This window comes from Lycorma delicatula, chromosome 1 (genome assembly GCF_047948215.1).
Source record: "Lycorma delicatula isolate Av1 chromosome 1, ASM4794821v1, whole genome shotgun sequence".
Taxonomy (NCBI): Eukaryota; Metazoa; Arthropoda; class Insecta; order Hemiptera; family Fulgoridae; genus Lycorma; species Lycorma delicatula.
In genome coordinates this window covers 359570484-359582711 of record NC_134455.1, presented here as the reverse complement: position 1 = coordinate 359582711, position 12228 = coordinate 359570484, and the positions used below count along the sequence as shown (strand labels likewise).

Genomic DNA, 12228 nt, shown 5'->3' with positions numbered 1-12228 from the left:
TATTTTCATTTTTTTATTTTCTTTATCATAAAGGCTTACAATCGACTAATTTTCAGGATTTATTACTAGAATATCTTTGCATATGTTAAGATATTGTGGTAAATGATATAAGCTATCAATGTTATTTATGTTACTATCAAAATTGATGTTATATAAATGAAGGAATTATCTTTTAAAACTAAAAATATGCCTTACAATAAAAGATTTTATTGTAAATAGTTTGTATATTCTTTTTTTTATCAGTACCATTTTACTATTTGTTTATTCAATTAGTTTTAAATAAAAAATTTAACTTTTACTCATTTAATATAAATTGGCTTTCATAAAGAAAAACGATATTATTTATTAGTAATTGATATGTTACTTATCACGAACATAATCATCTACTTACAGTCTTGAAGTACTTTTTTAAAATAATTTTTGATATGTGTTAATATTTATAAGTAAGACGCCTATTATTTCATAATTAAGGAAATCAATTTAGTGAACTGATGTTGTCTAACAACTATTGCTTATCATTATCTCTTAGTACTTAAATATTTCTCTGAACCATTATCTATAAAGAAGTTAAATTCCATAACAGTGATTTACCTAGTTTCTCGAAATTGAATATTATATGACTAACATTGTATGCTATAAGATACCAATAAATATTCTACTCTTATGTCTCACGTATGTTAGCTAGATGCCATATCGTGTTTTTCCTGCACAATCAGTGTTCATAACTAGTTTGGTGAGTTTGTTTGTACAGTCATTAAAAAGAAGACTCTGAAACCTTTTTTTGTGACTAAAGAAACAGCTGTTAAATTCTTTCAAGGAATGAGTATCCTTTGTAAAAATATCTGCAGAAAAGGAAATAAAATATTATTTTAATGGTTGAAAGGAGTTATTTGGTGATATAAAATATCACTGCGGTGAAGCCAGTAAAGGTATATGGACAACACACTGTTTTTTTAATGCAGGTTCCCTTTTGTAACTGCCATGTGTTTTATTAATTCACAACTGCATAAATTGTTAATGATACTAATAAGAGGTATACTACTAATACTAGAAGGATATTATCCTAGAAATGGTTTTCTGGGTTGTATATAGCACTACAAATGAATGGGTTATGGTGAATAACATATTTTATTCATTGTAATAAATGAAATAGAAGAGGTAGAGTTCTATCGTTTCAATGTGAACCACAATTATAATATTGTACATTTTTAAACAGGTTTGTTCACAGAATCATTAAAAAGTGATGGAGTAAAACACATGGCAGCACAACCAGTTAACATATCAAAAGATACTTTCCATTAAATGCAATCCATCACAACAAAGAAGATGTGTGAATAATGTTTTCTAACAACAGATAAGCTAATTTACAAACAAAAATGCTCAATAATAATGAAAAAAAAAAACTGAAATTCATGAAATTATAGGTAGCGCATTATAATGTGTATATAAATAGGCTTACCTAATTTTTTAAATGTAAATTTTACTGTTGTTAATGATATAATACAGACATAAAAACATCCACCTTGAAAACAATCATGTAGTTTTGGAAATTTATTTGCAATATTTACATTAGAAAACAAACTTTATTTCAATATTAAAGATAAAATTGAAAAACATTTTAATTTTGAAAATATTATTATTATTTTAAGGTATTATAAGGTGTTTCAAGTTAAAGCGATGGAAAACTGGAAAGGAAAAATAGCAGTAGTTACTGGTGCTAGTTCTGGAATTGGTGCAGCTATTACAGAAACATTGGTTAATATTGGTATGGATGTGGTCGGTCTTGCCAGAAGAATGGATAAACTTGAAGTAAATACTTTTTTCTTAATAATAATATTAAATAGCGTATTATTCAAATATTAAGTTCTTATAAATCTTTGAAATGCAAAATCCACTAATTTCTATCAATAATTAATATTGTACAATAATTTATTAATTGGCGGGTAAATTTCTTAACGTAAGTCATCTACAAATGTTGACTATTTAAATCAGATTTTAAATGTATGTTTTTAATGTAGTAATAGATATATATATATATTGTAAATAAAACTTGCAAATATCACAGCTGTTCTTCTGTTCTTGATATTGGCTTTATAATTTTCTGTAGAAGTGATCAAATGTAAAACTTTTTTTTGAATGACAAGTTTTACTCAAGTACCATATTTAATCATTTATTTAATAATACTGTTTATACAGAGTGATTCAGGAGGAAGGGCAATACTTTGACAACTCATTTTAGAGGCTAAAAATAAGAAAAAAGTTCATATAAACATAGATCCGAAAACCATTCGTTAGCGAGTTATACTGGGTGAAAGATTTTGCCCGAGTTTCAGTCCCTCCGGGTAAATTAAGGCTTTCTGAAATTCTGGGAAGGTCAATAAGAGGCAAATTCCATTGTTTCTTATGGGTTTTGAGCTGAGAAATCGAAAAAAATAGGTCCCAGAATTGTATTTCTTTTAGTTTCTAAGATATTCTATGTAAAACGCCAAAAATAGGATCAAAAAACACATTTTTTTACGTTTGGCGTACAATGACGTTGTTAAATTGGCAATAAATCATACATTTTTTAAACATAAATTGTAGAGAATTTAATTATAAGAAGATTGATGTAAATAATGTCAACAGAAAACAAATAAAATTTTAAACATGTCGACTTTTATTAACAACAAAACAGATTAATTTTTAACAGATTGAAAAATTTTATGTACAGTAGAAAATAACCGGAAGAAGAAAGAATACTTACTGTTTTTTTATGATAATGATAAAATGCTGCATACATGTAGTATTTCATGTGGTTTAATAACTTTCAAAAATGCCACCGTTGTGTTCAACGCACTTTTCAACGCGTTGTACTAGATTTAGTGTCTACTTTTTGCCTGTAGATCTCATTTTTCAACCATCCCCACAAACAATAATCCAACAGAGTTAGGTCTGGGGATCTCGGTGGCCAATTAACCGGCCCTCCACGTCCTATCCATTTACCAGCAAACTTTTCATCAAGACATTGCCTTACTTCATTAGTGAAATGTGTAGGAGCTCCATCAAGTTGGTAATACATTTCAATTCGTTTTGCTAAGAGGATATTTTTCAGCAATATAATAAATTCATTACGTAAAAATTCCAGATAATTTCTCCCTGTGACACGATGTTGTAGTATGAAAGAACCAATTAATTAGTCATCTATGATACCACACCAAACATTCACTGAAAATCGTTGCTGTAAATCTTTTTCTACTGTAGCATGTGGGTTTTCTTCAGTCCACCGATACGCATTCTGTGTGTTGCTTATTCCGTTACGAGTGATAGTAGCTTCATCCGAAAATAGTATAAATGGAATTAAACGTTGATTCCTATTAACCCATTGACAAAACTGCAGCCGGCTGGCGTAGTCACCAGGCTGGAGATGTTGCACTTTCTGAATATGAAAAGGATGCAATCCACTATTATTTAATGTCCTCCATATTCTACTTTGTGAAATATTGAGCCGTGTTGCAATTAATCGTGTGCTCGTTGCCGGACTACTTTGAACCATCTGCAGAATGTTTTCACCTCCATCAACATGATTTGCTTGTCTTTCAGATGAAATATGAGCGCTGGAAAGTGTACCATTCTCACGAAGATTATTAAAAATTCTAATAAATACTTTACGATTTGGTACAACACGACCAGGATACCTATGTCGATATTACGTAACCGCTGCCGCAACACTTCCATTGCAAAATCCATAGATGAAAATCATGTCGGCATATTTGGCATTAGTGAAGATACACAGCATTTTTCAAAACAAAACTAAACAGAATTTCATTTTTTTTTAACAGACTTGATTTTTATGCACTGTAAAATGAATACAAAATTACACTTCTTAACAGTTTTCTGAAATTTTTACGATAAGAATTCGACGTAATACTGCAAACACGATTGATCAGCGAAAGGTTATTTAACACATTACCACAATTAACTGACAACAATGAGTAGTATTTAAACAAATTGTGATGAAAAAACTCAGTGTTGACAACTTGTTTTCCGTAGATCTAAAATTATTGTACCTACTAGACACATCTGTTTTCTTTTTTTGTAACATTTTCATCTAAGTTTTCGTCGGTTTTGTTGTTAATAAAAGTCGACATGTTTAAAATTTTATTTGTTTTCTGTTGACATTATTTACATCAATCTTCTTATAATTAAATTCTCTACAATTTATGTTTAAAAAATGTATGATTTATTGCCAATTTAACAACGTTATTGTACGCCAAACGTAAAAAATGGTTTTTTGACCCTATTTTTGGCGTTTTACATGGAATATCTTATAAACTAAGAGAGATACAGTTCTGGGACCTATTTTTTTCGATTTCCCAGCTTTAAAACCATAAGAAACAATTGAATTTGCCTCTTTATTGACCTTCCAAGTATTTCAGAAAGCCTTAATTTACCCGGAGGAACTGAAACTCGGCGAAATCTTTCACCCAGTATAACCTGCTAACGAAGCGTTTTCGGACCTATGTTTATATGAACTTTTTTCTTTATTTTTAGCCTTTAGAATGAGTTGCCAAATTATTGCCTTATCCTCCTGAATCATTCTGTATATAAAACAAACACGTATTTATAGTTTTACAAAACATTTTAAAATTTTATATATATGTATGTATATATATAAATACAAAATTAAAAATAATTTTTGAAGAATTATGAATTGCAAACAATGAAGTGTAGCATTTATAAAATAATTTTTTTCATTCATCAGTTCTTGTCTGAATACAAGAATTTCAAAAACTTTGCATCCAATTGCTTGTAATATACTACAACATTCACATATTTAAGAAGAAAAGTATCATTTTAATCCTTAGTACTTTAGATATAATTTAGGGACATCTCGATTCCCCCCCCCCCCCCCCGAGGGGAGAAGATCCCACCTCGTAGCGTGCCCGGTCGCTACACCACCCCCTCCGTTCCTAGCCAGTAGTGGCTTTAACGGAGGATATAATTAGGGACATATGAATCAGATGATTGTGCAGTATTCATCTCTTTTACTTCAGCATTTTTAATGTGAAGCATGTTGCATATTAAAGCTCATTGAGCCGAAACGTTTCACTAAAGCAAAAAAGAAAATAATGCATAATTATAAAAAAATATTACTGTAGGATATCAGTTGTGGGAACAATGTTCATGAATTACTAACAGCACAGTATATGCAGTAGATAAATAAAATTATACTGCAGTATTTATAAAAAGTACTGCAGTGTACAACAGCGCACACATAAGTTCATACTGAAGTACTAATTTAACATAGATTAGACAAAGTATTTTTCAAGGTGAATGAATATATAATTTAAAGGGATTCTAGAATGTTAAAATTTTTATACCAATAATAGTCAAGTTTTTATCTTAATATTTAGCATGAATATATCTCCAAAAAAAATATGTCTATGCTTTATAAGTTGTGTTATTGTGCAAATATATTACCATATTATAAAATCTTTTGGTAGTAATAATTTATTTTATAAAAAAATAACTTCTCTCAATTTCAATAAATACTTTTTATTTATTTACTTCTTTGAGAATAAAAGTTCTTATGTTTTACATTTCTTAATAACACATTAATACATAATATATTTTTATAAAAAAATAAATGAAAAGGTATGCCAATCCTGATTGGGAACTGAACCCATTACTGTCTATCTAATTAAAAAACCTGCAAGCTGAATGCAATATTGGTTGGCTGAGCAGTTGAAAATTAATAGTTCTCTAATAACCTTAATAATTTTAAACTCTCTTAGATGTCAAGTCATTATTGAGAACTTTATTGCACCAAAAAATAAAAAAAAAAAAAACATCCTGGCAATGTAAATTGACGATGAAGTAAGTGTATTGAAATACGCAAAAACTTAACAAATAAGGAACTTAGCTACATTCAGTATAATAATTCTAATATTCCAATAATAATTCTGTGAAAACTGCTGAATAATTTGCTGAAGACTCCTGAGTAATCCTGGAGTAATAATACAATTTTCTTTCCTGCTGATTGTTGAAATAATAATTAATAGAACGAAAAAAAAAAAAAAATGAAAATAAATTTAAAAAATGAAAACTGAGAGTATTCTATCTGGAATGAACTAATTTTTAACACTCATATATATGTGAATGTGTTTCTTATAAAGTATATGCATTTCCTCCTCTATGAATCATGAGACCTTGCCGTTGGTGAGGGGGCTTGAGTGCTCAGGGATACAGAGTAGCTGGACCGAAGGTGCAACCATATCGGAGAGGTATCTGTTGAGAGCCAGACTAAGGAATGATTCCTGAAAGAGGGCAGCAGCTCTTTCAGTAGTTGTTAGGGGCGTAAGTCACAATGACTTAAACGGCCATATCAACATCACTCAGTCCTCTGAGTACTGCGCAGCTGAAAGCAATGGAAAACTACAGCTGTTTTTTTTTTCCAAGAAAATGTGGCTCTGCATTTTCAAAAGCAATAATGGAGGCGCCTTCCTTGGTAAAATATTCCGGAGGTAAAATAGTCCCCCGTTCGGATCTCCGGGTGGGGACTACTAAGGAAGGGGTCACCAGAAAAGTAAAAAATAACATTCTACGAGTCGGAGCGTGGAATGTTAGAAGCTTAAAAAAGGTTGGTAGGCTAGAGAATTTAAAAAGGGAAATGGATAGGGTAAACGTGGATATAGTAGGAATTAGTGAGGTTCGGTGGGAAGAGGAAGGCGACTTTTGGTCGGGTGACTTTAGAGTAATTAACTCAGCGTCAAATAATGGGCAGGCAGGAGTAGGTTTCGTGATGAACAAGAAAATAGGGAGGAGAGTGGAGTATTTCAAGACGCATAGCGATAGAGTCATTGTAATAAGGATAAATTCAAAACCTAAACCGACAACGATTGTTAACGTCTATATGCCTACAAGCGCCCATGATGATGATGAGGTAGAATGTGTATACGAAGAGATTGATGAAGCAATTAAACACGTAAAAGGAGATGAAAATTTAATAATAGTTGGAGATTGGAATGCAAGCATTGGAAAAGGCAAGGAAGGAAATATAGTGGGTGAATACGGGCTGGGCAAAAGGAATGAAAGAGGGGACCGACTTATAGAGTTTTGCACGAAGTATAATTAAGTAATTGCCAACACCCAATTTAAAAATCATAGTAGAAGAATATACACTTGGAAAAAGCCAGGCGATACTGCAAGGTATCAGATAGATTATATCATGGTTAAGCAAAGATTTAGAAATCAACTCGTGGACTGCAAAACTTACCCTGGAGCAGACATTGATAGCGACCATAATTTGGTGATAATGAAATGTAGATTGGGGTTTAAAAACCTGAAGAAAAGGTGTCAGATGAATCGGTGGAATTTAGAGAAGCTTGAGGAAGAGGAGGTAAAGAGGAATTTTGTGGAGGACATCGCAAGAGGTCTGAGTAAAAAAGATAAGGTAGAAAATGTAGAAGAAGAATGGGAGAATGTTAAAAAGGAAATTCTTAAATCAGCAGAAGCAAACTTAGGCGGAATAAAGAGAACTGGTAGAAAACCTTGGGTTTCAGACGATATATTGCAGCTGATGGATGAACGTAGAAAATATAAGAATGCTAGTGATGAAGAAAGTAAAAGGAACTATCGGCAATTAAGAAATGCTATAAACAGGAAGTGCAAACTGGCGAAAGAAGAGTGGATTAAAGAAAAGTGTTCAGAAGTGGAAAGAGAAATGAACATTGGTAAAATAGACGGAGCATACAGGAAAGTTAAGGAAAATTTTGGGGTACATAAATTAAAATCTAATAATGTGTTAAACAAAGATGGTACACCTATATATAATACGAAAGGTAAAGTCGATAGATGAGTGGAATATATTGAAGAGTTATACAGAGGAAATGAATTAGAAAATGGTTTTATAGAGGAAGAAGAGGAAGTTGAGGAGGATGAAATGGGAGAAACAATACTGAGATCTGAATTTAAGAGAGCATTAAAAGATTTAAATGGCAGAAAGGCTCCTGGAATAGACGGAATACCTGTAGAATTACTGCGCAGTGCAGGGGAGGAGGCGATTGATAGATTATACAAACTGGTGTGTAATATTTATGAAAAAGGGGAATTTCCGTCAGACTTCAAAAAAAGTGTTATAGTAATGATACCAAAGAAATCAGGGGCAGATAAATGTGAAGAATACAGAACAATTAGTTTAACTAGTCATGCATCAAAAATCTTAACTAGAATTCTATACAGAAGAATTGAGAGGAGAGTGGAGGAAGTGTTAGGAGAAGACCAATTTGGTTTCAGGAAAAGCATAGGGACAAGGGAAGCAATTTTAGGCCTCAGATTAATAGTAGAAGGAAGATTAAAGAAAAACAAACCAACATACTTGGCGTTTATAGACCTAGAAAAGGCATTCGATAACGTAGACTGGAATAAAATGTTCAGCAATTTAAAAAAATTAGGGTTCAAATACAGAGATAGAAGAACAATTGCTAACATGTACAGGAACCAAACAGCAACAGTAGCAATTGAAGAACATAAGAAAGAAGCCATAATAAGAAAGGGAGTCCGACAAGGATGTTCTCTATCTCCGTTACTTTTTAATCTTTACATGGAACTAGCAGTTAATGATGTTAAAGAACAATTTAGATTCGGAGTAACAGTACAAGGTGAAAAGATAAAGATGCTACGATTTGCTGATGATATAGTAATTCTAGCCGAGAGTAAAAAGGATTTAGAAGAAACAATGAACGGCATAGATGAAGTCCTACGCAAGAACTATCGCATGAAAATAAACAAGAACAAAACAAAAGTAATGAAATGTAGTAGAAATAACAAAGATGGACCACTGAATGTGAAAATAGGAGGAGAAAAGATTATGGAGGTAGAAGAATTTTGTTATTTGGGAAGTAGAATTACTAAAGATGGACGAAGCAGGAGCGATATAAAATGCCGAATAGCACAAGCTAAACGAGCCTTCAGTAAGAAATATAAGTTGTTTACATCAAAAATTAATTTAAATGTCAGGAAAAGATTTTTGAAAGTGTATGTTTGGAGTGTCGCTTTATATGGAAGTGAAACTTGGACAATCGGAGTATCTGAGAAGAAAAGGTTAGAAGCTTTTGAAATGTGGTGCTATAGGAGAATGTTAAAAATCAGATGGGGGGATAAAGTGACAAATGAGGAGGTATTGCGGCAAATAGATGAAGAAAGAAGCATTTGGAAAAATATAGTTAAAAGAAGAGACAGACTTATAGGCCACATACTAAGGCATCCTGGAATAGTCGCTTTAATTTTGGAAGGACAGGTAGAAGGGAAAAATTGTGTAGGCAGGCCACGTTTGGAATATGTAAAACAAATTGTTAGGGATGTAGGATGTAGAGGGTATACTGAAATGAAACGACTAGCACTAGACAGGGAATCTTGGAGAGCTGCATCAAACCAGTCAAATGACTGAAGACAAAAAAAAAAAAAAAAATATGCATTTAACTAAAAATAAACACAATATGTTTTTATTTAATATCTATCAACCAGAAGAGTTTCCATTACTATTTACATTATATAAAAATTTACAAACATTTGTTTAGTACATGAGTGTGCATATAATTGTAATAGAGTTTAAAAAAATAATACTTTTATGAAATTTAATTAATTATAGCCTTTTAAACTAAAACAAGATATTACCTAGTTTTTCTAGATGTATGTTTTGCTACATTTTGATTAATTCAGAACTTGGAGATGCATCCCATGTTTATGAAATGAACTATGCATGTAGCTATTTTGCATACAACTTTCGCATTGTCAACAGCATTGTTAAAAAAAATAAAAGTACAAATAAATAAAATGAATAATTAAATAAAATTGTGAAATCTAGCAGCTCTAATAACAATTTAAAAAACTTTTAAATAAAACTAATTGGTTCAAATTTCTTATTGTAATAATGAGCTCTTTAAAATCTTAAGTTTGTGCTTCAGTAATGGTGATATTGATAAAAAATAACTTTTCTTTTTAGAGAGGTAGTGTATTGGTATAGTTTAAAATAGCTAAATTTTGTTGCTTTGATGGCAGCTCTTTCATTCTATGTCTCTAATTACTTACAATGGATGTATGTTATAAACACATACTACTATTTGTTCAAGTTTTAGTTTTATATGCTATATATTTTTATATTATTGTATTTCTATATATACATATAATTGTTTTACTAAAATTTCAGTAACCAACACACACACACACACAATCCACAAATATATATATATATATATATATATATTATATACATACATGACTTGCTAAATTACTGACTGATGTATTAAAGTGATTATTTTACCACAATATTGTGAACGGTTTACTTTCTAATAACACTGCAGAGACAAAATATAATGAATGTAATGTATTTATAATCTTTTTATAATGTGCAATTTATTTTTTTCTAAGAAGGATTATTTATTTAATGTCTGCATACGTTTATGAATAAATAAATAAATTTGTAAATGATTTTGAATGATTTGTAGGAATTGAAAAGTAAATTAAAGGAGAAGAAGGGAAAATTTCATCCAGTAAAAACAGATCTTGCAGAAGAAAAAGATATTATATCTGCTTTTGAATGGGTAGATAAGAACTTAGGAGGAATTCATATTTTAGTGAACAATGCTGGAATTGCTTCAAAAATCAGTCCAATAGAAGGTAAGTTTAGTGCAGATGTTAAAAATTTACACTTAATTTGTTTTTATATTATTTTTGTGGAAGAGCAGACTAATGAGGAGGATATAGAAAGTTTTCTGTTTTAATTTTATTTTCATGCAAGGGCCTTTCACTCTCTTACATGTTTATGTTATTTATTTGTATTGTCTGGCACTTCAAATCTTATGAAGCAGCTTTTAAATTAGTATTACGATTTTAAATTTTCATCTGCTAGTTTGATATATGTTTGTTGTGTTGTCTTATACGCCTTAAGTCAATCTACACTTTATGCAGTAACATACTAGTTTTAAGATTTTACTTTTTTTTAACAACTTGCCTGTGATAATTACATAATTGTGTCGTTCTGAATTACATCGGGCTTTACGTAGTGCATTTTTTAAATTTCATTACTACAAGTATTAAGGTATTATTTCAGTTTTAATTATAAGTAAATATTAAACAGCTATTGAAATATGAAGTATATTATTATGTATAACTTTGAGGCCAAGTGTGTATTTGTGTGTGTATGCGTGCATGCAGAAGCGTTTCAGTGTGATTGTTTCTGCATTATGCTGTAAAAGACCATTTACATATTGTGCAGTGTTATAGTGCGATTCCTCTAGGAAGTACATAGTACATAACACAGTACAGTAACTATTATAAATATAAAGCTAATGGACTCCGTAATTGAGACCTTTAAAAAAATAAATAAATAAAATAAAATAATACTTTCTTTGTCTAATAGGATACTTTTATAGTTATTTTATCAAGTTTGAAATCAGGCATCTTTAATCCCTTAAACAAAGTCATCTTCTTCAAGACAAGTCATCAGTATATTCAGCTAAAAATATTTTCTGAAGTGTTGGTATTTTAATGTTGACAAGTTTAAGAAACAATTTCTGAATGTTTTTTTCTTATTGCTATGTTTACATATTGATCCATGATAATTAATATAGCTTTATTTTTGGATTTATTTTTAGCTGGAGAATAAACAGTACCTATTTCATTATTTTGCTTAATAATGGAGCTCACATTTAGAATTAAACTTATACTGAATATTTTACTTTATTTACAACACCATTTATACTGCATTTAGGATATTTTTTCTTTTAACTTTTATAAAGGTTTAAACCATATTTACTGGTTGATCAGCAACGTATTTTTTATAATTTTATTTATTTTTATTTTTAAACAGAATGAAATGTTCAAACCCTATGCGTTTGTAATACAAATAACATGTAAATAATATATAAATATAAACTCATAAAAACACAAAACAATTATGATTTCTATTGTATAAATGAAATGAACAATAAATAAATGTGTACGCCGACAAATACATGATTGTGTGTAAATTTAAGATTAATAAAACAATATGATGTATTAGATTACACTAGAATGCAACAAATTGATTGCAATTGTTGCTGAATATTATGAGTATCTGATCATGTGAACACCATGAAGCTATAAGGATTTCTGGTGATAATAGGTCCATGTGCAGAGTTTGTTTATATCTTCTACAAAACCAATATAGGTTTAAATGAGTTAATTATGAGTATTTAGTGTGAATTTGAA

General features: G+C 30.3%; 1 protein-coding gene across 2 annotated transcripts in view; it reads left to right on the top strand.

The window, feature by feature from the left end:
* The window catches only part of LOC142334487 (farnesol dehydrogenase-like), a 35018-nt gene that overhangs the window by 5931 nt on the left and 16859 nt on the right, over positions 1–12228 (top strand). The window contains exons 1-3 of one of the 2 annotated variants that reach the window (XM_075382557.1): positions 909–929; positions 1650–1809; positions 10485–10656. In XM_075382557.1, coding sequence (XP_075238672.1) covers positions 1678–1809; positions 10485–10656 — 304 coding nt within the window. In that variant the 5' untranslated portion in view covers positions 909–929; positions 1650–1677. Of the gene's footprint in view, positions 1–908; positions 930–1649; positions 1810–10484; positions 10657–12228 lie in introns of those variants that run through there. The other variant, XM_075382556.1, reaches the window with a different exon arrangement.